The following is a 24,988-nucleotide window of genomic DNA, read 5'->3' as shown; positions in this document are numbered from 1 at the left end:
CCTTGGGTGCCCTTCTCTGGTTTAATACTTGAATTTTTCCCCCCAGAGAGTGCCAAAATAGATGTACAAATATTTTCCAGGAGTAACTATGTGATGCTATTAGAACCAGAAACCCAGCCAGCTCTTTCCATGGCTTCTCCATTAAGACATGAGTGAGCATCTGTTCAGTCCCACTGGATTCATCTCAGAGGCCAAGGAAACGGACTACAGTAACCTTTCTCCAGACAATGTGGAAATATGTTCAAAACTCAAGCTTGAAGGCACACAGATATTACAATGAGATGGGTCACATTTTAAAACAGTGCTTTCTTAACTCTGGTTGTAGGTTAGAATTATCCACTCAAAAGAGCTTTTAAAAACTCCCAAAGCTCAAGCCCCACTCACCAACTGAAGCAGAGTGGCTGAGGGTGGAGCCCAGGCAGAGATAGATTAAAATTTTTTCCAGGTGATTTCAACGTTCAGCCTGATTGAAAGTCACTTTTAAGAGATTCAATGGCGGAGTATGGGGGAGGGCGGAGAAATTAACTAAGCTGTAGGCAATGACAATCAAGACAACCTGCTCTCTAATGATGGACGCAAAAGCTAATAGGCCTTTGCTATAGAATGGCCCCACACCAAAGATCAATTAATTTTATGGAAAGAGATCCATTAAACTTTTTAGGACCAGTAATTCTACATCTTCTAATTATATGTACTAAACTAAGTTGTTTTAATTATAAAAAGAAATACAGGATCATTTTAGAAAACATGGGAAAAGAAAAAGAAGAAAATAATATTCATCTTCCTATAATATTAAGGTAGTTAACTATGGTTAACTTTTCTGAAGCAAAAAATAAAATTAAGCTAATGGGCCAGGCATAGTGGGTCATGCCTGTAATCCCAGCACTTTGGGAGGCCAAGGCAGGAGGATCACTTGAGGTCAGGAGTTTAAGACCAGCATGACCAACATGGCAAAATACCATCTCTACTAAAAATACAAAAATCAGTCAGGCGGTGGTGATGCGTGCCTGAAGTCCCAGCTACTTGAGAAGGAGAGGCAGGAGAATCTTTAGAACCTGAGAGGCAGAGGCTGCAGTGAGCTAAGATCATGCCACTGCACTCCAGCCTTGGTGACAGAATGAGACTGTCTCAAAAAAAATTGAGATCATATTGCTTATACAATTTTGAAATTGAATTTTCTCGTGTAACAATATAATGTGAAAACCTTTCCTACAACATTGTGGTGTGGCTACAAAGCAGTCCATTAAATGGTCGTTATTTATTGGAGATTAACTTTAGGTTTATTCACAGACGCATGAATCCATAATTCCTTGAACTACAAAACTAAGTAAGATCAATCTGGTAAATACTGAAAGGAAAAAACAGTGGTTTTTTTGGTAAAATGGGGCAGGGAAGGTCCTGATATGTACCATTTGCCAATTTCATTGGTGTAAATACTCCCATCATGGCCAATTTCAAGATAACAGTTTAGCAGCTGGCTCACAAACCTGATTACTTAACAACTGGCTATCTGGAGTCAGCTAACCCTTAGAGAAACCCTGGCTAAATGAAACTGTTAAGTCCTTCGGTTATGACATGCTGTTTGAATGGTAGAGCAGGTGGAAATGGAAGTTTCGATAAATGAAGTTGAACCAAGGTTTCAGTAACTTAACATATTTTGAATTTTGAATTTGGAGGTGTCACGTTCACACACAGTGTCACAAAGTCTAATAAAAGTTTTTTTTTAAAGTATTAATGTAATAATAAATGAATGTGGATAGAAAGTATGGGTGCACTAGAAAGACCATTTTCTTTGAATAGACAGACATGGACGCGTCAAGTTAACCTTATTAAGCCTCTATTTCTTTATCTGTACATGGGAATAATAATGTCTCAGTCAGGCTGGTGTTAAGATTAAATACAATGTCATAGATAAAGAATACGGTAAGCACACATAGAAAACACTCCACAAGTGCCATTTGCCTTTTCCCCTAAGTAATTATATTTTAGATGTTACTACTGTTTTTTGTTTGAGACAGTCTTGCTCTGTCACCCAGGTTGGAGTACAGTGGTGTGATCTCAGCTCATTGCAACTTCTGCCTCCTGGGCAATTCTCCTGCCTCAGCCTCCCAAGTAGCTGGGATTACAGGTGCACACCACCACACTCAGCTAATTTTTGCATTTTTAGTAGAGATGGGGTTTCGCCATGTTGGCCAGGCTGGTTTGGAACTCCTGACCTCAGGTGATCCACCTACCTCAGCCTCCCAAACAGATGGGATTAAAGACATGAGCCACCATGGCTGAGCGATGTTACTACTTTTAAAAGGAGAAGGATATGAATTGTCTTAACACTTTATTTTCAGATAATATTTATTTTTAAATTCCATTTCTTATTATTTAAACCAGGGGTTGGAAAACTGTAACCTATGGCTCAACTCTGGCCTGTTTTTGTATATAAAGTTTTAGAAAAACTTCTAATGAAATATACCATGCCCATTAATTCAGGTGGTTCTATAGCTGCTTGCACATTACAGTGGCAAAGTTGAGTAGCTGAAACAGAGACTCTGTTGACTGCAAACCATATTTACTATGTGGACTTTCATAGAAAAAGTTTGCTGACCTATGATTTAAATTATTCTAAGCTTTTCTTAAATTAATAATTTTTCTATATATTAAAAGAAAACAAGACAAGGATAGGAAAGAAAAACAATAAGAAAAAGACATTCTTCTAGTATGTAAAAAAAGGCAAAACAGGCCATATATGGTACCCCTTGTCTGTAATCACAGAGTTTTGGGAGGCAGAGGCAGGAGGACTGCTTGAGGCCAAGAGTTCAAGACCAGCCTGGGCAACATAGCAAGACCTCATCTCTACAAAAAAAAGTCAAAAAATTAGGTGGGCATGGTGGCATGTACCCGTAGTCCCAGCTACACAGGAGGCTGAGGTGGGAGGATCGCTTGAACCCAGGAATTTGAGGCTGCAGTGAGTAATGATAGCATCACTGCACTCCAGCCTAGGTGATACAGTAAGAACCTGTCTCTAAATAAAAAAAAAAGAAAAGAAAAAAAAATAGCGAAACAAACACTGATTCCAAGTATACTTAAGAAATACTCGAAACTCTATGATAAAGCTGAGCTCTAATTCAGTATTGTCAAGAAGCAGACCTTAAAGAACATTTTATAAATGAAGTTCCTACAAGAGGACTATTGCTTCTTAAGTGGGAATGCACCATGAATATGGAACTTGGAAGAGTAAATTTAAGGAGTAGAAACATGGAATTTTATAACCTAGCAATGAAAGTGACTGAAACCACATTAGTCAGGCAAAATCAGCTGATCTCTTTAACTACAGGTAAAATAACATTCCAAACATTGAAAAATGTACACAATCAAAATTGTACATGGTAGGGGTTTAAGAAACCATTTCCCCTGCTAATTTTTGATGTTTACATGGAACGTTCTTCCAGCAGCAAATAACTTACCAATGATCTTGACAGATTGAAAATGATACATCTTTACCACAACATAAATTAATTCTCTCAATGGGAAATTGCTAGAACAGGCAAGGTGTCAGAAAGATTTCTTTAAGTCTGAAGGAAAGGAAATGATTCCATTTCTTCCAAACATTCTTACACGAAAAATAATAAACTCTCACTTTTAAACTGTCTTTATTTTCATGGGGTCCTAAGGCACCCGTTACTAATTGGGGCAGTCATAGTTATCTGGTGTTGGACATAAGTCAGTCCATATTACCTCAGGTATAAAACACAGCCAGTTGGAGACTGCCCCCATAATTCATATTCTACATGAATAAATACCATAGAAATACCCAGAAAAGAGGATTGCAGAATTACACTACACTCTCTTTCATTCCTTAGATTTATAACATAAATCCCAGAAAGTCAATCTTCACAAAATAAAATACAAGGGAAACATGATAGTCTATTCGAGGAAACGGACAAACGCCTAACACAAATGAACCAGTTCGTCCTCTAGAAGACTGACCTTGATTCTGTTTCTAAAATACAAAGTCAAAAACCCCAAACCAAGGAGATGAACTTATTGAACACCATGTCATACATGTGCTGCCACACTTAACTTTGATACAACATCTATATAATGGGTATTAGCGTCTTCCTCAAGGTAACACCATTTGCAAAGGAAGCAGTTCAGGCAGGAACTCTGGTTTATCTCCCATTCCAATCCTGTCTTCAAAATGTTCAATCCTGATTGAACAGGGTGTCTGGCAACCATGAGTCCCCTGAGATTTCCCATAGAGAAAAAGGTCCCCTAATTAGAGCAACTAAGTTTGGGAAATTTACTAAATCCTCCCCTTGGAGACTAACAGTGCATATTAAAGCCCTGAATTAAAGAAATCCATTTAACTTTGTCTAACTCATCATCTCCCCAAACTTAACAGGAAATCCCTTTCCCCAATTAGTATTGTGTGAAATTAGTATTCTGAAACATACTTTGAGAAAGACTACTGTAATCACCTTGCGCAATGGAAAATGGATGACAGGGAAATACATAAACTGTCAGAGATGATAAGCAGTTTTAATCATGGCTAAGGAGATGACAGTGTGGTTCCAAGTGGCTTCTCTTTGCTCTTCGATTCAACTAAAATCTTGAATAAGACCCCTAAGACCCTAGTCCCTGCCTACCTCCTCAGTCTGTCTTACACTCGGCCACCTGGCCTGCTTTCAGTACTGGGGAACTGCTGGGCTTTCCCCCTCCATGGAGCCTTTGCAAAACATTCCCCCTGTGACATTGCTTCTTCTTTCCTCTTTACTTAGTTGACTCCTATTTGTCTTTCAAGGGAAGCCTTTCCTGACCGGGTCAAATGCCTCTCCGGATACCCTCATATCACAGAGTTCTATATAGCACTTGTCATGATTACAGAGTTATATTTATTTGTGTACTGATTTGATTAGTGACGGTCTATATTCCCACTGGGGGAATAGAGCTATTTCTCTGTTTCTCGGACAGCACAAAGACGAGGGACCTCTTCTACCATCTCTACTCACTCTTGCCCAAGGAGGAATGTGACTTAATGAAGCATGAACTAGGGAGGAAGGGCTGAGCACGCTCTGCTCACGGCCCAGGGTGCACTCTGGTCAGCTCCCACCCTGGGGAAAGCTGAGAAATACAGTTTGGGAAATAAACAGAATTCTGGGAAGACATACTAGGAAGCCCAATTGTTACAGATCCAAGCTCCATTCTGCAGTTTAGCTTTATGTAGTGATACAGTTGATATTTTGTTCCTCATCTCTGACTGTTGTTTTATTTTTTTCCACACTTGGGAGAGGAAGACAAGAGTGATCTTGTTTGGCCCCTAGAAGGCCAATGTCCTCCAACAGGTCTAAGCTCCTGAGGTCAGGGAGGAGGGCCTCTGCTCACCTCAGTAGCTCAGTTTCTGGTACTTAGGAGACATTCAAAATGCTGTTTTGTGCAGGCTGGTCTTGAACTCCTGGCCTTAGGCAATCCTCCTGCCTCAGTCTCCTAAAATGCTGGGATTATATGCATGAGTCACAGCACCCAGTTGAAATCCTAGTTTCTTGATACATGTAACTCTACCAAGGTTTTCTTACTAACATTTTCTTTTAAGCAACTGAATTTTGGCTTCAGATTACAGGCTAATCCTAATGGTGGATCTGAGGATAAAGCTTTGAGCAGAGTTGATCCAAATCAGAGAAGACGGTATCCTTAAAAGGGCGGAAGCCTCTTTAAGGGGGAACCTGGAGGAGAGGAGCTGAGAGTGCTGGGTAGTGGACATCCATATGTGTGTCAGGGAGACTGAGTAGGAAAGAAGAGGCAAATAGGAGAGACGGACTGGGAAAAAGAAAATGGATTACTTGATTGGTGAACAGGTGGGTATGAAGAAGCAAGTGAAAAAGCTAAATTGAAGGGCAAGTTCCCACTATCTATAGAAAAAGCTGGAGATGACAAGGACTCCCCCTTTTTCTCAAGGCATTGTAAAAACAATGAAGTTTGGCTCACGCATGTAATCCCCAGCACTTTGGGAGGCTGAGGGAGGCGGATCACAAAGTCAGGAGATGAAGATCATCCTGGCTAACACGCTGAAACCCCATCTCTACTAAAAATACAAAAATAAGCCGGGTGTGGCAACATGTGCCTGTAGTCCCAGCTACTCAGGAGGGTGAGGCAGGAGAACCGCTTGAACCCAGGAGGCAGAGGCTGCAGTGAGCTGAGATCACGCCACCGCACTCCAGCCTGGGCGACAGAGACTCCGTCTCAAACAAACAAACAAGCAAGCAAAATAAACAACAAAGTCTCCTTGGAAGAAAAGTAATCTCTGAATTTCTCTAAGACTGTTTAATAAATTATGTTTTCTCTAAAGGACCAATTATTTTAACTGTTTTAGAAGAGAATATGTTCAAAATATGTTTAGTTGTAAATCAGGTGATGAAATATATATTACTGTAAAGTCAATTAAAAATTTTGTGTATATGTATATGCACAGTAAAAATGGGAAATATATTGACAAAAAAATCTACAAAACCATTATCACATGCATATTAACAACAATCTATAAATATGTCTTCAATAATAAACGGAAGAATGAATCAACATACAGAGACTAGTGAAAGGATTGACAACGTGGCGGGGTCTGTGTCATCATCTGTCCCCAGCCCCTTTCTGCCCCAGCACATTACACACACTTTCTCTTTCTCCTCTCTCCTTCTCAAGGCGGTAGGGCCAGGCCACTCACCTGTTGGAGTGCTGCTGCGGAATGAAGAGGAGGGGGTGATGGGAGGGGTCACGGGGGGAGTAAGGCTTCCACTGCTGTGGCGTGGGGGAGTGGACACATTCCCTCGAGACACTGAGCTGGACAGGGTCAGTGAGAGCTTCGGCTGAATCTTCTTCTTTAGGGACTCCTGCTCTCGGCGGGCAGCATCTGTCATGAATCTGAAACAACAATGGAAGGTAAGGAACCCGGGCCATGTAGAGAGTGAGAGGACTCATGACACTCATTTGAGTTTCACAGATGCTCGACCTGGGAATGGACCTTGGCCACAGGTCAGTCCCCATTTCAAAACCTCAAAGCAGGCCGGGCGCGGTGGCTCAAGCCTGTAATCCCAGCACTTTGGGAGGCCGAGGCGGGTGGATCACGAGGTCGAGAGATCGAGACCATCCTGGTCAACATGGTGAAACCCCGTCTCTACTAATACAAAAAAATTAGCTGGGCATGGTGGAGCGTGCCTGTAATCCCAGCTACTCAGGAGGCTGAGGCAGGAGAATTGCCTGAACCCAGGAGGCGGAGGTTGCGGTGAGCCGAGATCGCGCCATTGCACTCCAGCCTGGGTAACGAGAGCGAAACTCCGTCTCAAAAAAAAAACAAAACAAAAAACCTCAAAGCAGCTTCCCTTTTCCAATGCAATGGAATTATCTTCTAGCTTGTTATTTCTAAGGTTCCTCAAAGTCGGGTCCATTTCTTCCCCAGGCCAGTCCTCCTTGCCAGGAAGCTTATACCCACAGAATACATCTGCACACACAGTAATGCTTTCAGTTACAAGATTTCCTCTTGGAAGGTCCATTCTCTTTCTTTCCACCCATAGGAGGCCCAAACATCCTCAAAGTGCCCCAACCACTCCTAAGTAGACAGTGCTTCTTTCATCTGCAGGTTGGTAGTATTTCTTGTTTGTACCACTTAACTGCCACCTAACATATATGCCTCATAAAACTCTTTTTTTTTTTCAGTTTGTATTACTTTGGTTCTCATATTGTTATCTGGGTTTAAAAACTTTTCTTGGCTAATTGAGGCCTTGTCTCCCTCGCCATGAAGGCAAGGATTCTAGTCCCCAGTTCCTAGCACAGTGCCAGGCCCACCTCAGGGAACATGAACAGAACTGCATACATCGGCCCAAGATTCCAGAGGAGGGGAAAAGAGCAACAAGGAGGAAGGTCACCGCTAGTGATCTGTTTATGTTCTGATTTTATTACTCAGAAAGGGAAAGGTGACTTTTCCTGATACTTTCACTTTGGAAACTTGAATTATTCTTCCAGTGCTTCTCTGATGTTGGTAATATTCAAACTTTGTTCTTTTCTCACTGTATAATCTACCATTTCATAAATTCGGATCACACGAGATTCAAACAATCTATGAAATGGTATCTCCTACATAAAGAGCGTTCTTTTCATATTGGCAGGCAAACTTTATCAGCTGCATTTTTGAAAACTGCCACAGAAAGCATAGTGAACAGAGTGTATGAAAGCGTTCAGATGATAAAACCACAGCTGTCCCCACCACCTAAGCTAAGAAACAGAACATTCCATGCCCCTCAAGGCCTCTCTCCAACACCTCCCACATCAATTATAGTTTGGCTATTTCAATATAATTTATCATAAACTCACTGCAATGCACTTAAACATGGTATGTTACCCAACCTATTTCACATTTTGTCTACAAAATTCCTTAGTATTTTTCCTCACTACATGATGAAGTTTTGGAAGTCAACAGATAATGCCTGGTGAAAGCTTAGAGTCGATTAAACACCCAGTGAAACAACAGTAATATTGCTACAGTGCCTTAAAATTTCTATGTTTTAAAACAGTGTCTTAAAATTTCTATGTTTAAGACACATGGATGGCACATTTCTTGAATGGTTCTTGCAGTACAATCCAGATATATAAACTAGATTTTATATGCTGAACTGAGCTTAGTAATAAAGCTTTGCTTTGAGCTCTTAGGTTTTGTGCTATAGGGCAGTGATGATTTAAAAAGAAGAAAGGACTGTCAAGGCAAAGAGAATTGTTTGCACCTGATAGCCAGGTACTCATTTATTTTCAGATGCAAAATTGGTTCTATTGTCCTTAAAATTTCTTTTTTCCCTCTTCATAAACTCTAGTAAAAATACAGACTGGCAGAGAAAAGGAAAAACTAGTGCTTTCTTTTATTATTCTAAGAAGAACTGCTAACTAGGACGGTGCTGCACTTCTCACACTGGGGTATGCAGTGTGCCAGGGAGTGGCAAAGCCACAGGATAAACAGGCTGCTGCTTCCAGGAAGGCAGATTGTTCTCAAGGGTAAGTAGTTCAAACTAGGGTTTCAAATAGCAAAATAAACATGGACATGCTTATGGGGGTAGAAAAATTTTTTACATCTTGCATTTTAGTCAAGAGCATGGTATTTGGAGTCAGGCCAGGGTTCAAATCCAGGCTGGGTTACTATGTAATTTGAGGCAAGTTGATAAACTTCTCTAAATCTCAGGTTTACTCTCTATAAAATGGGAACAAGAGAGTAGGTAAGGAATTAACATACATCTTTGCCCTTTCTGCATGGGAGTCTGATGTTTGGCTAAATTTGGTAACCTGCTAAGACAGTATGTCAACTACGTTGCTAGGCAACACTACCTACCTAAGAATGACCTCTGACAGGTGAACTGCACAGCCTGGGAGGAACTAGGAACCACCTGTAGCTATCTGATAGGAAGCCAAGAATCCCGATTTGGACTTCGCAAGCATGGTGATCTTTTAGCTGGGCATGGCCCTTGTAGAGAACTGGGGAGTTATGCCCAAAGTGTGTTTCAAGAGCTTTGGCCCCTGAGGGGCATGAGGCCCTACCAGGATAGCTTCTCCTCCTACCTCTCTGCACCTCGACAGCCTCCCGTGTCCACTGCTGCAAGGGTTCCTGCAGCAGGCAGCCTGTCCTCCATCCTCTGAATGGACCCAGTGCCCTAAGTGGCCCATGGTCATCTGTGAGTCTGAATGTTCACAACCTAAGAAGGTGACCTGCTGGCAGATGGGGCAATAACAGTTTCAACTTCAGAGGACTGTTGTGAGGATAAATGAGGTAACTGGCCTGTCATGTAGCAAGTGGTTCAAAATGTAGAAGCTATTACTACTACATAAAGCATTGTAATATGGCTACGCCTCTATAGTTTGTCCACCTTACTCAGCTCCAAGTGTCTTGAGGATACACTGTATGCCCATGGCTCCAGAAGCACTGAGCACACAGGTGCCTTGTGTAGAGCAGAAATTCTATTTGTGGAATGGCTGAATGGAGCAAGCCCAGAGGGTGCATATCCAGTGAGAGAGAGAGGGAGGGAGGGGGAGAGGGAGAGAGAGAGGGAAACGCTTCTCTACATCTTCTAACTCATATATATGTTGTGGTTCTTTTTTTTTTTTGAGATGGAGTCTTGCTCTGTCGCCCAGGCTGGAGTACAGTGGCATGATCTTGGCTCACTGCGACCCTTGACTCCCAGGTTCAAGCAATTCTCCTGCCTCCTCCTGAGTAGCTGGGATTACAGGTGCGTGCCACTATGCCTGGCTACGTTCTTTTTGTATTTTTAGTTGAGATAATGACCATCTTGGTCAGGCTGGTCTTGAACTCCTTGTGATCGGCCCACCGACCTTGTGATCGGCCCACCTCAGCCTCCCAAAGTGCTTGGATTACAGGTGTGAGTCACTGTTCCTGGTCATTTTTTTTTTGAGATGGAGTCTCAATCTGTTGCCCAGGCTGGAATGCAGTGACATGATCTCGGCTCACCTCTGCCTCCTGGTTCAAGTGACTATCCTGCTTCAGTCCCCCAGATAGCTGGGACTACAGATGCCCGCCACTATGCCCAGTAAATTTTTGTATTTTTAGTAGAGACAAGGTTTCACCACATTGGCCAGGCTGGTCTTGAACTATTGACCTCAAGTGCTCCGCCTGCCTTGGCCTCCCAAGTGCTGGGATTACAGAACTCATATCTCTTACTGTAAAATACTCTCCTACAGCTCAGATATAATGCAACAACTATAAACAACCATAACAACAATCACACACACAAACCCTACCTTCACCCTCACATGAGTTTGGCCAGCTACAGACAGTTATCTGCATTTGGGTTATATGTTCCAAGGGCTTTCTAGAAGCAAGAACAAGGCACCCATGTTAAAAGCCTTAAACATGAAACACTCTTGAAGCCCTGTTGCCAACCCTTCCTCCTTCAGTTCTCCCTCCTCTCTTAGATTGGTGTTCTGAACTTGGTCATACAACCTGTAAATCATGGTAACCTTTCCATATCAACGTACGCAGCTGTACAATTTATTCTAGTGACAACTACACACACCCCCACCACCTGCCCCCACAAACACACACATGGGAATGCCACACAAACGCCATGGGAACCCTGGTTAAAATGGGTCTGTGTCTCCCCTGCACTACCATGTTGCTCCTCTTCCTCCTCCCTGCATTAATCATGACTTAACCCATTTACTGAGACTTAGTAAACTGAAGTTTTTGAGCAATGCTCCATCAACACAGCTGTCTGTCAAAAAGTGGGCATATTCCCAATGGCAAGGAATCATTTGGGGAGACAAGAGTGTCTAGAGGAGCCGAGGAGGTACAGCAAAGGCTGTGATTCTGGCCAACAAATGAGGATTACGTTCCCCGTTTTACCAAATGTCAGAGCTGGAAATGTTTGCTGTACTCCTAAGGCTGAGATCAGGTTAGGGGAGTCTTGTCACTCGGCTGCCTGAGCTTTCCTCAATGAGTCTGCACACTATTGGTGATCTTTCTGAAGCTCTCAGTAATCATGGCTGATGTGAATTTTTTTTTGGAGACAGGGTCTCGCTGTCACCCAGGCTGGAGTGCAGTGGTGTGATTACAGCTTACTGAATCCCCGACCTCCTGGGCTCAAGCGATCCTCTTGCCTAGGCCTCCCAAGTAGCTGAGACTACTACAGGCACCCCCTCACCATGCCCAGGTAATTTTTTGATTTTTTTGTAGAGATGGAGTTCTCACTATATTGCCCAGGCTGGTTTCCAACTCCTGGACTCAAGCGATCCTCCCACCCAGAGTGTTGGCATGACAGGCATGAGCCACTGCACCTGACTCACTGGGTTAAGTCAGATCAGCCAGTGCAATCCCCTCATTGGTTATAGTAACTGTGAAATGACATGGTGTAAACTGTTTGAGGTCACTTAGCTGGTTAGTGGCAGAGCTGGTATCAGAGCCCAGTCAAGCTTTGGGACTCTGTAATGGTTTTCTCAGTTGAAAGGGTTCAGGAAACTGGAGTATGGCGCCTGGGGAAATGCAAAGAGGACCCCTCTAGCAGTTTACATGGGGCAGTGGGCAGCTGGGAGAACAAGAGGCTCATCCTCTAAATGTGAGTCAATCCTGCTGTATGGGACCACTAGGCTCCCAGTGGGGGGAGAGAGGTTCTCTAGATTGTAGCCCCATTGGGCTATGGTCTGGGGAAGGCTGGCTGTGCCCACCTCCTAGAATTCTCTCTGCTATGCAAAGGTGACAATGCTCTGATCTGGCAGCTGCAGTGTGCTGAGGCCGGCTCATACTGGGTTGTGAAAGCTGACTTAAACTTTCAGGGATTTGGTGAGTCTGTTGTTAAACACAGTTGTTAATAAAAAACTAAATTATGGGCTGGGCGCGGTGGCTCACGCCTGTAATCCCAGCACTTTGGGAGGCTGAGGCGGGTGGATCACGAGGTCAAGAGATCAAGACCATTCTGGTCAACATAGTGAAACCCTGTCTCTACTAAAAATACAAAAAAATTAGCTGGGCGTGGTGGCGCCTGCCTGTAATCCCAGCTACTCAGGAGGCTGAGGCAGGAGAATTGCCTGAACCCAGGAGGCGGAGGTTGCGGTGAGCCGAGATTGCGCCATTGCACTCCAGCCTGGGTAACAAGAGCAAAACTCCATCTCGAAAAAAAAAAACAAAAAAAACTAAATTATGTAAACTAATAATTAAATCAAGTGCCTTGTTAAAATCAAGGGTATTTAACTCAAGGTTTATCAATTATTTTACTGCATTTTAACATTATGTATGTTCTTGAGGTTATTTACATTAATATTTTATCTATTTGGTAGGATTACTATATAACTATATCCCATATAATGCAAAGTAACCTACTCTGTTCAGTGACATGTGGGTAGCTTGAAATTGGCTATGGCAGGAGTATTTACACCACAGAAACTGGCAAGAGCACAAATTGGGATTTTTTTTTCCTCCCCAAGTCAGTTCAACATTTGCCAGTATACCTTCTAGTGTTTATTTTTTAATGTGGGGAAAAAAGCATTTGAAGTGGGCTTCTTGCCTACTCACTAAAAGAATTAATCAGGGAAGAAATGAAGAATGGATAAAAAAGTCTTTTTTAAAATTGTAAAAAGTGGCCGAGCATGGTGGCTCATGCCTGTAATCCCAGCACTTGGGAGGCCTAGGTGGGCAGATCACCTGAGGTGAGGAGTTTGAGACCAGCCTGGCCAACATGGTGAAACCCTGTCTCTACTAAAAATACAAAAAATTAGCTGGGCGTGGTGGCAGGCACCTGTAATCCCAGCTCCTTGGGAGTCTGAGGCAGGAGAATGGCTTGAACCTGGGAGGCAGAGGTTGTAGTGAGCTGAGATCTTGCCATTGCACTCCAGCCTGGGGGACAAGAGCAAGACTTCGTCTTAAAAAATATATAAAATTGCTGGGTGCGGTGGCTCACGCCTATAATCCCAGCACTTTGGGAGGCCAAGGCGGGTGGATCACGAGGTCAAGAGATCGAGACCATCCTGGTCAACATGGTGAAACCCCGTCTCTACTAAGAATACAAAAAATTAGCTGGGCATGGTGGCGCGTGCCTGTAGTCTCAGCTACTCAGGAGGCTGAGGCGGGAGAATTGCCTGAACCCAGGAGGCGGGGGTTGCGGTGAGCCAAGATTGCGCCATCGCACTCCAGCCTGGGTAACAAGAGCGAAACTCCGTCTCAAAATAAATAAATGAATAAATAAATAAATAAAATTAAATTGTAAAAAGTAATATATCTCACTAAAGAACACTTACAGAACACTTTTTATGGATTTGTGACTTCCGTTTAAAAAGTTTTTTAATTGACCAACACACAGATTAGGAAAATAAATGAAATAAATGTATTTTTTAAAATTATGAAATATATATGCAAATATATACATTCCCATGCATAGTTTAAAGAATTTAATAAAATAGCAATCTGTCTACCTACCATTCAGCTTATGAAAAGAATTTCTGATGTTTCCTGTATAAAAACTTTTTTTTTTCTAAGAGAATTATTACCGAGATAAAACTATGGTTGACTTTTTAGGGTTTTTTCCTTCTAACACTTTTCTACACATAGAGAAAAAACTGAATATTTCTTAAAGGAAAAAAAGTCACTTGAGACTCTTTCACTCACTGTTGACTAACAGCCTGAAAATCTGCGGTCAGGCAAAGCAATGTTTTCATTTTGAAACTGAAACTGCTGTAAGATTAATTTCAACTTTCCTACAAATCAGAACTGTCTAAGTTACTTTAATTTAATATGGTCATTTGTAGTAATATTTGTTATTGCTAGGGGAAGTACATATTCCTTAAGTAAATTTTCAAGACTCCATTATAAATCTTTTAAATCCTCAGACCACAATGTTCATTCAGTCTGACATGTTCAACATGGAAACATGAATATAATTCCACAGGGGGAAAATATCAACTGCTGGTCCAGGGAGACTAGTTTCAACCACAAACTCAGGAAATGTACAGTATTTGCTGGAACCCGGGCAGAGACTCCAATGCCACCTTACTTGATGGCCAAAACACCTGAGTCTAAGTGACCTACTGGGGAAAAAAATCACTTGGCTTTCACTGGACCAGCGAGCTCAGAAATGGAAGTGACCACTTGAAACTTCTCAGTCTCGGAAAAAACTGAAAAGAAAACAAAGCTGAAAACTCCAAAATGTGTGGTGGGCTGTGATTATGACTCTGGAGAGGGCATGTGGTCTAGAGGTCTGCACTGTGCATTGCCGGGGGGGCTTGTTCTGGGAAAAAGAAACCAGTGGCCTCCAGGAGCCACGGTGTTCGCTTTTGTGGTCCTGATTGCTCTGCTTGTTGAAATGGAGGAGATTCGGTTTTATGAATATATGGAATACATCACTGCTAGGATCTTTCACAGCTCTAACAGTGAATGATTCCAGCAACAGTATTGTACAGTATTTTTCAAACTTTGTTTTGACTTCAAAACATTATAAGAAATGTGTCTCATAGTGTGACCTGGTATGCTCACATGTATAAATAGGTCTGCAACCTGCAATTTTGAAATCTCCAAAGCTCCGAAATCTGAAATTTTAAAAAATGAAGTTTGGCATTAAAACTTCATTGGAAGGCAAACTCTAATCTGAGCTGGTGAAAGGCTACTTACAGACTTTACTGTATTTACTGAAAATATTCACGTGTTTCACTGCATAAATATTAATGTACGTGATTATATGGGGCTACCCCAGGCCCTACTGGGAGTATTATGTAATACGTAGTATCTGTACTATATTATCTTTATGAAATCTAAAACATTATGAAATATGAAACATATCTGGACTCAAGGACAAGACATTTTAATGTAAATATCTGAAAATTTTCATAAAACAATTTTTACTACATGTGATATATTCTGGCACTTTTCTGTTCTATTTCACTTTAACAAAATATGATGGTCATAACCACCACATTGATTTCTTGACCCTCTGGGAGGTCATGGCCTGGAGTTTGAATGTATTAGTGTAGCAGTTAAGAGGGTGGGCTTTGGAGGTAGACTGGATTCCAATCCCTGATCCATGTCCCCTAGCTGTGTGATGACGCTGGGCAAGTTACCTGCCTGGCCTTTCAGTGCCATCATTTTCTCATCTATAAATGGTAACAATGACTGGCCCGACCAAGGGTTGTGGTGAGGATTAAGTAAGTTAATACACATAGAGCACTTAGAATAGGGCCTGGCACTTTGTGCTTGAGAAATGTCAGGTTCCTGGTTCATAATAGAAGTGACTAACACTTGTACTGGAAATCTTATCTCACAAACCTTTCACCTTCTGCCATCTACACCAGCATTTGGTTAATTCTGAGCTGGAATACTGAATATTAGGTTAAATACTACCATCGTGAGTTTTGCTGATTCTGAAAGCAAAGAGCTACCTTTACTGATTCTGCAGGCATTAACGTTATTTTTATTTATTTTTTTGTTTTTGTGACAGGGTCTCATTCTGTTGCCCAGGCTGGAATGCAGTGGCTTGACTATGGCTCACTAGAAGCTGATTTTCTCACCTCAGCCTCCCGAATAGCTGGGACTACAAGCGTGTGCCACCATACCTGGATAATTTTTTTTGTAAAGATAGGGTTTTACCATGTTGCCCAGGCTAGTCTTGAACTCCTGGGATCAAGCAATCTGCCCACTTTGGTCTCCCAAAGTGTTGGGATTACAGGTGTGAGCCACTGCATCCAGCCCAGGCATCTATTTAATTGCAATGACATCTATTAAATGGTAAACACAGGCAAATTCAAGAAGACAGATATAGTACCTATTAACAGTACAGAAAAAGAAGTTTCTTCTCATTAGACAACATGCTGGGGCCCATCTATAAACCCATATGCCTCTTCTTCTTTACTTTCTGGCCTTGATTTCTGGAGCAGAACCAAATTATACAGGGTCTTTCCAGCAGGACAGGCAACAGGAGACCCTCCATGCAGCTAGCTGCTGGACTGACATCCTTCTGTCCAGCTGTTCTCTGCTTGGGAGATTCATCAAGTTGCACAAGGCTCTGACTTGGCCTGCCAGCAAACCCTCTGTAGAATACCACATCTAACTATGCTTCATTTGAAGTTCAAAAGCTTTGTTCTGCCTTTTCAGTGGCCCTTTGACTATTGGCATTTTTCAGCAAAAACAAACTTTTAACCTTTGAGAAAAGCTGCAGGGAGCTGGCAGATAGGCCCTGACATTCCAAGCACTCCCAAATCTGGTAATTCACTGCTCCAGATGATGGTATTTCTGACATGACAATCTAATCTTCTGAAGGGTAGTCTAACATGGAGAGTAAGGATTTTTCTTTTCTCTGGCTGTTACTATGCAATCCAGGACAAGGATGGAGAGAAAACGAGTAAGCAAGCAGAACAGTGCATGGACATTTGAAATGTGGCTGTGGGAATGGTGATGGAAATAATGGGTACATTTCAACAAGCAACCACGTGTGGCCCACATGTCAAAGGATCTGGCTGCTCTAGGTCTCAATGTAATGTTGGCTTTCAGAACATACGTCTGCCAATAAATTCACGTGGTGGGTCCTCTTATTTTAGCAGCATAGTGGCACTAAAGGCGTATTTGGTTAAAATAGCTAGTTAGTGAAACATGACCTAGAAACAGCAAGTGGAGTGATCATTTGTCAGCATGCCTTCATTAATAGAATGTCCTTTTTTGGTGATCTGGGAACCTAATAAATGTACTTTTCAGTAGAAAAAGAGAAAATTTGGGTTTCCAAATAACATTGATTTCAGCAGGTTTCTAGCAATGCTTCAAATAATCCTATGTTTCACTTCTTATCCCAGAGCTATTTTTGACTTCATGATCTGAGGCCCATGGGGTGGATTTTGAAGCTTCATAAAACTTTTTGCAGTATCACCAAAACTCTGAGCCCCTTTTAACATGCTGCTATTAAAATTTTAATGCAAAATAATAAAACTAAAAGCAGCACCAGGAAGAAAAAAGAAATCCACTCTATTTGATCAGATCAGTTTGGCACTTAACTTGTAAGAGGTATTTTTTTGTGATTTTCACTTGACCTTCACACTGGCTGTGGGCATAATTTGTGAAGCACATGGCTAATGAAACAGATTGTGTTCTTGGGTACCAAACTGAAACTGACAGACTTACTGCATTAACAGAGACATTATTTTCTCTCTCTCTTCTTTTCTTTTCTTTTCTTTTTAAGACAGGGTCTCACTCTGTCAACCAGGCTGGAGTGCAGAGGTGCCTTCACAGCTCATTGCCCGCTTGACCTACTGGGCTCAAGCGATCCTCTTGCTTCAGCCTCCCAAGTAGCTGGGACCACAGGGATGTATCACCAAACCCAGCTAATTTTTGTATTTTTTGTAGAGTACCACATTCAGCTAATTTTTCTAGAGACAGGATCCTTCTCTGTTGCCCAGGCTGGTTTCCATCTCCTGGGCTCAAGCAGGCTTACTGCTTCAGCCTCCCAGAGTGCTAGGATTACAGGCTTGAGCTACTCACGCCTGGGCTATTTTTCTTATACTAAGTTCATATTTGACATATATGGAAGGCTATAGTTCCTAGTCGTTTGAGAATTCTGACTTAATATGCATAAAATAAATAATTATGGGGGCAAGCCAATTTCATACCAAACCTTGTAGCTTATTTTGCTTATAGATGTTGATATATATGTATTTTTTTTGGTGGGGGAGAGGGAAGAAGAAAGGTGGGGTAAGGACAAAAAGACAAGATAAATCTCTTTCCTTCATCTACTGTCTTAACAATCATATTTCATTTATTTTTCTTTTTTTTAAAGGTAGCTACAGTTAATTTATATTCTCTTTGGTACATTGTAACTTGGATATTCTACATCTTTTTAAGTATTAAAATAACATTGGGTTGCCAATTTTTATATTGCCATGTATACCTTATCTAACTACCATCATCACCAGCCTCTCATTTAAAAGAAAAGAACTATTTTAACATAAAACATACGAAGAGCATAATCTTGGGAAAAAAAAATCCTTTCTTCAGAAAGAGACTTCTGTATTCTGAGATTAGGATAACAGAACATAGGAAAAATCTACTTAAACTGTTTTGGTGCAGAAAAGCCACAATATAAAATTTCATGTGATCATTACTTTATACTTGCATCATATATACATTGTATTATTTATAATATACTGTTTACAATTATTCTGTAGATACAAATTTGTAAAAATATCTAAATGTGTTTTCAATCATTATCATTGCAAAAAATTCAGTTGCAAGGAATGCTGACCAAACAGAACTCTTACTTTTAGGTGGAATTGCTTGAAATATGCTGAGCAAACGAAAGAAGGCAAATACAAGGGCACGCAAACTCAGTAGCTTCTCCTTTCCAAGGCTACTGGGAGACGGTGAGCAAGGGCAGAGTGTCCTCTTACAGCTGGACACGAGGAGGGGCGGTGAGGTGCTGGATGCCCCCGTTCCCTGGCCCCACATGCCCCAGGCAGCTTAGACACTGCAGGCCAGTGGAAACACCCTCATGAACAGCAGCAGGCCAGCATCTGTGCTGCGGGAAGCACTTAAGAACCACTTTTTTAAACCAGTACTATCTTTTCCTAAATTTTACCACTCAAATGAAATCCAGGCACTGAAGCTGAACAACTGAAATAACAAACAAAATCCCATTCCTGAATACTATTTCTTTGTATGTTCCCAACAAATATTGTGTATTTTCTTTACAACTATGGAATGATACAGTCAATCTACCTTAATGAAAGCTTGCTCAGGCAACCACTCTTTTAAGCCACAGGTCAGCATAAATTATCAATGAAGCCATTAATTTTGATTTACTTTAGCCTGAATAAAATAAACCATGGTCTTTTTCATCATTGATGCCAAGAATAAAAAATCTGAAAACTACTATACCACAAGTCTTTGGTTTGGAGACCAAGTGGAATATCTTTCTCTTGGCAACTCTCTATCCTCCTTTCCATTCCTTTTCTACCTTCATTGAATTGCAAATAACTATGGCTATTTCTTACACATGGTTTTCATTGCTAATTTGACATCCATGTAGAGACTAATGAACAAAACAAAGAAGCTGCACTTTATGAGGTTTTGTGGTATAAAACTACAAATAGCTTTGAGTTTTCTTGTTATGCCTTCTCTAGAAGTAAATTAAATGAGTTATTGAGGTTTCACTGTAGGCTGCTAATGAGATGATGCGTAAGTCTCCCCATAAACTAGAAGAAATTTTAAAACTCAAGAGAAAATTGCACTATGGTCTCTTAAGAGTTTTATATCCAGTATATAGCTGGGAACACAGCCTGATGGTTGAAAAATCTAGGTTCTGAAGGCAAACTCTTAATCTGACTTAGTAGGTGTTCAAGCTTGAGGAAATTAATGACTCCTTCTCATCTTGGGGTCCCCGTTATAAAACAGAGGTAATCCTAACACTTACCTCATGGGGGGGTTATTATCAAGATCTCATTGTATAAATGCATGAAAAGCCCTTGGCTCCACATAATACTCAATATATGTTAGGAGAGCACTCAAGAGTTGTGGTATTTCCATGTGTGCTGGCCCTATGCTCCTGACTCTTTCCCAGGAATGAGAAAGTGTTTATAAATGTTAACAGCCATCTAGGAGAACTCTTACATAAGAGGTAATTTCTGGGGGAAGCTATGCAGTCCACAGGTGGGCTAGGATAGATATCTAAGTCTGGGATTGGATGCCTGCATTTCCAAAGAAAAGTACTACTCTGATGTTGCATGGCCTTATCCTTAGGTGAATGGGTGAACCATCAATATCCAGCTAAGAACAAGTGACTCCCAGGGAATCTAGCACCAGGGGGTGGGGCACACTGGAGATCTCTAGTTAATGAAACACTGGGTTGAGAAAGGGGAGGAGAAGCAAATGAGATGCTAGAAGAATCTCAATGTGAGAGGTCTCAAATTGGCAGGGTTTGTCTATGCCAGAGATGGCACACACAGAATGGCTCCAGTGCCACTTAAATGCACTCTGTCCAAGATGGCCATCACTAATCCATTATAACATTCTTGCCTGTGCAGCTTTGGGACTCAGCCTTCAGCACTATGCCCTAAGTAGTCACTATAAATCAATGAAGGTGACATTTAAGCTAAAAGTTTGTGCCATCTCGGACTTACACATTTTCCTCTGTATCTACTGAGATTTCTACTATTACCCTGGCCTAGACATTTGGTACATACTTTATCCCTTCTCAGAGAATCAGGGAACAAAGCTGCCAGACTATAATATCTGAGAGAGAAAGTTGAGTATGTCTAAGACAAGAGCTGTTCCCAAGCTAAAGCAAGAATGCTAGTGACATATTCAGATTAACAGCATCTATTCATGAAATGTCATTATATATGGGCCAATGGCTCAAATTTACTGTGTATTTGAGATTTATTTATACAGAGAATAGCAGTCAGTAGATTAGCATTGCTGAAAGACAGAGTTTACAGCACTTTTTCTTAAATGAACTATTAATAATAAGGCAGTAAAACTATTTTGGGGGCAAAGACAGTTTCAAGCCCGGGCTGTTCTGTGGCAAAGCATGTGAATGTGGGCATCTCAAGCTTACAGACCTCAAGTCTCATGGGTTTTGGGGGCTGATTTTTTCAAAGTGATTTTTTGCCTTTTGTTGCAAGAGTTCAGTTTAACTCTTTCTGAACTTAAGGACATTAAATAAAATTCATGATGGTCACTGTTTTGGATTAAGGTTCTGCACTGGGCCCCAAATGAGCAGACCAAACCAGAATGGATTTGCTCAAACTAAGCTTTGAAATGGGCCAGTTTTCCAAAAAACAGGACAGTCACAGCAACCAATGAGAAGGGGCCCTGTTTACTTAAGCTGGAAGTCCCCTATAAGACGAACAAATGACGTTAAAACAACCAGTGCACTTTTTTGTTACCATTTCTGCTTTCCTCAGCCCTTTTCTGCCTATCAGGCCAATCTCATCTACTCAGCTCACTGGAACACACATTCTATTTTATAAAATGAGGTGTTGCCCAATTCTAAAATCACAAATAAAAGTCAAGTGAAGTCTTTAAATCTATTGTAATTTTATCTTTTGACAAGCTTAGTTTTCCCTGTTATCCACCTGTTAAATGTGTTCAGGTATTAGGTTATTTAGGTAAGTACACACTTGAATAACATTCATTCATACATTCAATCGAGGCAGAATCTCTCTGTGTTGTCCAGAATGGAGTACGGTGGCATGATAGGTCACCACAGCCTAAACCTGCTGGGCTCAAGCAATCTTCCTGCCTCAGCCTCCTGAGTAGCTGGGACTACAGGTGCATGCCACCAGGCCCAGCTAGTTTTGAGTAACTACCTTTTTTTAAATTGAAGAAATGTGAGCTTCCATATCTCCTCTTCTGTCTACTGAGCAGTTAATCCAATAAGTCTGAGTGCTAAAAATACTTGGTAAACTGTGTAAATTCTGGTTATTTGGAGAGGACCTGGATATTGATGATGGTGATAATTTAAACTTTTTATTAGGCATAATTTCAAAAAAAACCCCGCAACTACTGCCACATTGTCAACATTTTGCCATCTTATTTAAGCTTTCTCCTTTCCTCCCTTTTTAGGCCATGATTGATAATTCACATATTTTTCATCCTTTGTTCACATATTCACTTAAAAATACACAGAGATTTTTTAAAATGGAAGAAGGGAAAGAAAGAAGAGAACAAAGAGAGAAGGAAATTTTTCCAATGTAGTTCCCGGGAAATACCTAACATAGATTCACAACTGAGTAAGATGGCCAGCAGCAAAACTGCAGGGACACAACACACACAGCCAAATGCTTGCAAAGGATGAGCACTGTTATAAGGAGTCTATACCACTGAATGACACTGAATGTTTATTAATTTGAAAGTATCAGCCAATGGTTCCCAACTCTTTCAGGTATGTCAAATGGTATGCTGCCTTGCATAGTATATTGGGATTTGGGTGGTTTTTAAGTTAGAGGGAAAAAAGAATGACATAAAACCACTATTCAGTAATGCTTTGAAATGAATGTGTATTTTATAAGATCTCCTAGCCACCTTTCCCCTACATGCTCCACACCATGCAAAGCCTGCACAAATTTATGGGTTATTTGGAAAAAAATTCAGGGTGTGTGTGTTTAAATTTTTCAAGAATGTCACTACTTAACTGCTAATGAAGTATTTCTTGGAGGGGCCTCTGGACCTTCTGCTGATTTACAAGGAGCAGCCTTCATTTGCATGCCAAAGGCATGCACTAATCCTTAGCATCAGCTGGCTCCCAGGAATGCAGGAGTCCCACAATCCTGTTTGTCCTGCTGGTTTATTTAGCAAAACTTTTCTTCACAGAGAGTACAGGCCCCCATTTCAGGCCAGCTAAACTGATTATCCCAAATCTCTAATTAGTGTAATTAAAGCTTTAATGGATTGCAGCCGGTATATAAACCATGCAAACCCCCTTTAAAACCCATTACTTGCGTATGTGGGAATGGTCCACACCAGAGGGTTCCTTGTTGAGTGACTGAAGCTTCTGGACACCTCTGCACCCAACATCCAGGCCATTTTTGGTGACCAAGGAGCCTCTTTCACCAAGTTCATGTATGCAAACCAAGTGGTTGTCTTCCCCCCTCCCTCGCCCCAAGTATCCACTGAAGCAATGGGCATTTTCAGATAGGGTTAGCTCTGAATCATTACTCCAACAGATGCTAGCCTCATGGAGATTTTCCTCCAGTCATTATGCCCTGGGAAATGAGACAAATATCCTAACTAAAATAATTCCAACCAACTAGGAGAATCTTGTTAGACCCTGCTGAGCGCTCTTACATCAACCACAATGCAGAGAATCGCTCAAAACTTTTCCAACAACCAAACGCCAAAGATCTACAGCTTTAAACCAGATTTAATCCACATTTTTAGGTATTCCCAACAGTGTGCAAACTAACCTCTTCTTAAAATGGCTCTGGAGAGTGTTCACATTATCCAAGCTTCAAGAAGGGCAAAAGATCTATGACTTTTTTTTTTTTTTTTTTTTTTTTGAGATGGAGTTTCGCTCTTGTTACCCAGGCTGGAGTGCAATGGTGCGATCTCGGATAACCGCAACCTCTGCCTCCTGGGTTCAGGCAATTCTCCCGCCTCAGCCTCCTGAGTAGCTGGGATTACAGGCACGCGCCACCATGCCCAGCTAATTTTTTGTATTTTTAGTAGAGACGGGGTTTCACCATGTTGACCAGGATGGTATCGATCTCTTGACCTCGTGATCCACCCGCCTCGGCCTCCCGAAGTGCTGGGATTACAGGCGTAAGCCACTGCACCCGGCCAGATCTATGACTTTTAAAAAGTCTTTTAGTATGTGCTATGCTAGGTGCTTTACCATTATTACCGTATTTAATCCTCATAACAGCTTGCAAGGGATTATCAGTCCTATTTACAGACACCAAGTTGAGCCTTGAGACATTAGTTTGCCCAAGGACCCACAGCTAATATCATGCCATAGGAAAGTTACAAAGTGCTAAAAGTCTGCCCTGTTCAGTACAGTAGCCATTAGCCATATGAAGCTACGAACACCTGAAATGTGGTTAGCATACCCAAGGAATGAAATTTGTAATTTTATTTAATTTTACTTAACTTAAACTTAAGTAGCCACATATGGCTAAGGGTTACCATATTGAATATAAACATAACATTTCCATCATCACAGAAAGTCCTATTGAGCAAATAGTGCTGTTATAGCTGATAAGAGCTCTGTCTGAATATGCTGCGTGTGAAATGGTGGGATACTCAACGGATGTGTACAAACAGGTCAGTGATCTAAATTTGGGAGTCATCCACCCAGAGGAGAAAAGTAAGGAATTTAGAGGTGAAGGTTGAGAAGAGAAACTTGGGGAAACGCCTGCGGTTTAAATGGCAGGAGGAGATAATGAAGATTAGGTTTATGGTTCTTTTTTTTCCAAGACTTAATATTTTTACATTTTTAGATGAACGTCTGGGGTGCAAACATTAAGAGTGGAGATCTGAGATGAAAAAGTACATTTATTTATTTGAGTGTTTTGTGCAAAGATGTCCTCTCTTTCAAAGGCATAGCATTTCTATCTTCCAGCTCAAAATGGGGGTATACTGGGAGCAGAAAAATGTTAATACAGGACATAGGCAACATGTGGCCTTTATGCAATAAGTAGCTCAATTCAATTTCAATCTATCCACAAATTCCCTAAATAATGAGATCCCAACAATTTGCTAAAATAAAACTCTAACATTGGTCCCTGCTGTGAAACATACTTTACGATAATTTTCACTTACATGTCTTTCAGTTGCCTGGGGGATTCTTTGTGATGTTAACTGACCTTGAATTTCTTACTGTGTAACCAAAACCACCTAGGAAAAAAGTCGACTCCCTTTCCTTCTTGGGAGTGAAAAGTCTGCTCACAACGCAGGAATGTTACTTTGGTAAGACCTGAGACCAAACTGGGTTTTCCCTTGGAGAGGGTGAGAAAAATCTTGGGGCTAGTTTACCTCCATACTCCGCATCCTATG

General features: G+C 41.3%; 1 protein-coding gene across 2 annotated transcripts in view; it reads right to left on the bottom strand.

Annotated features, from left to right (window-relative positions):
• Window positions 1–24,988, bottom strand: part of JAZF1 (JAZF zinc finger 1) — a 338,342-nt gene that overhangs the window by 51,802 nt on the left and 261,552 nt on the right. For both annotated transcript variants that reach the window (XM_021670142.2, XM_012447777.3), the window contains exon 3: window positions 6,710–6,906. In XM_021670142.2, coding sequence (XP_021525817.1) covers window positions 6,710–6,906 — 197 coding nt within the window. The remainder of the gene's footprint in view (window positions 1–6,709; window positions 6,907–24,988) is intronic.

The sequence above is a fragment of the Aotus nancymaae genome, unplaced genomic scaffold (genome assembly GCF_030222135.1).
Source record: "Aotus nancymaae isolate 86718 unplaced genomic scaffold, 86718_ANA_hifiasm-v0.15.2.pri h1tg000025l, whole genome shotgun sequence".
NCBI lineage: Eukaryota > Metazoa > Chordata > Mammalia > Primates > Aotidae > Aotus > Aotus nancymaae.
The sequence above is the reverse complement of the archived record's forward strand: the minus strand, read 5'-3'. Positions and strand labels throughout refer to the sequence as shown.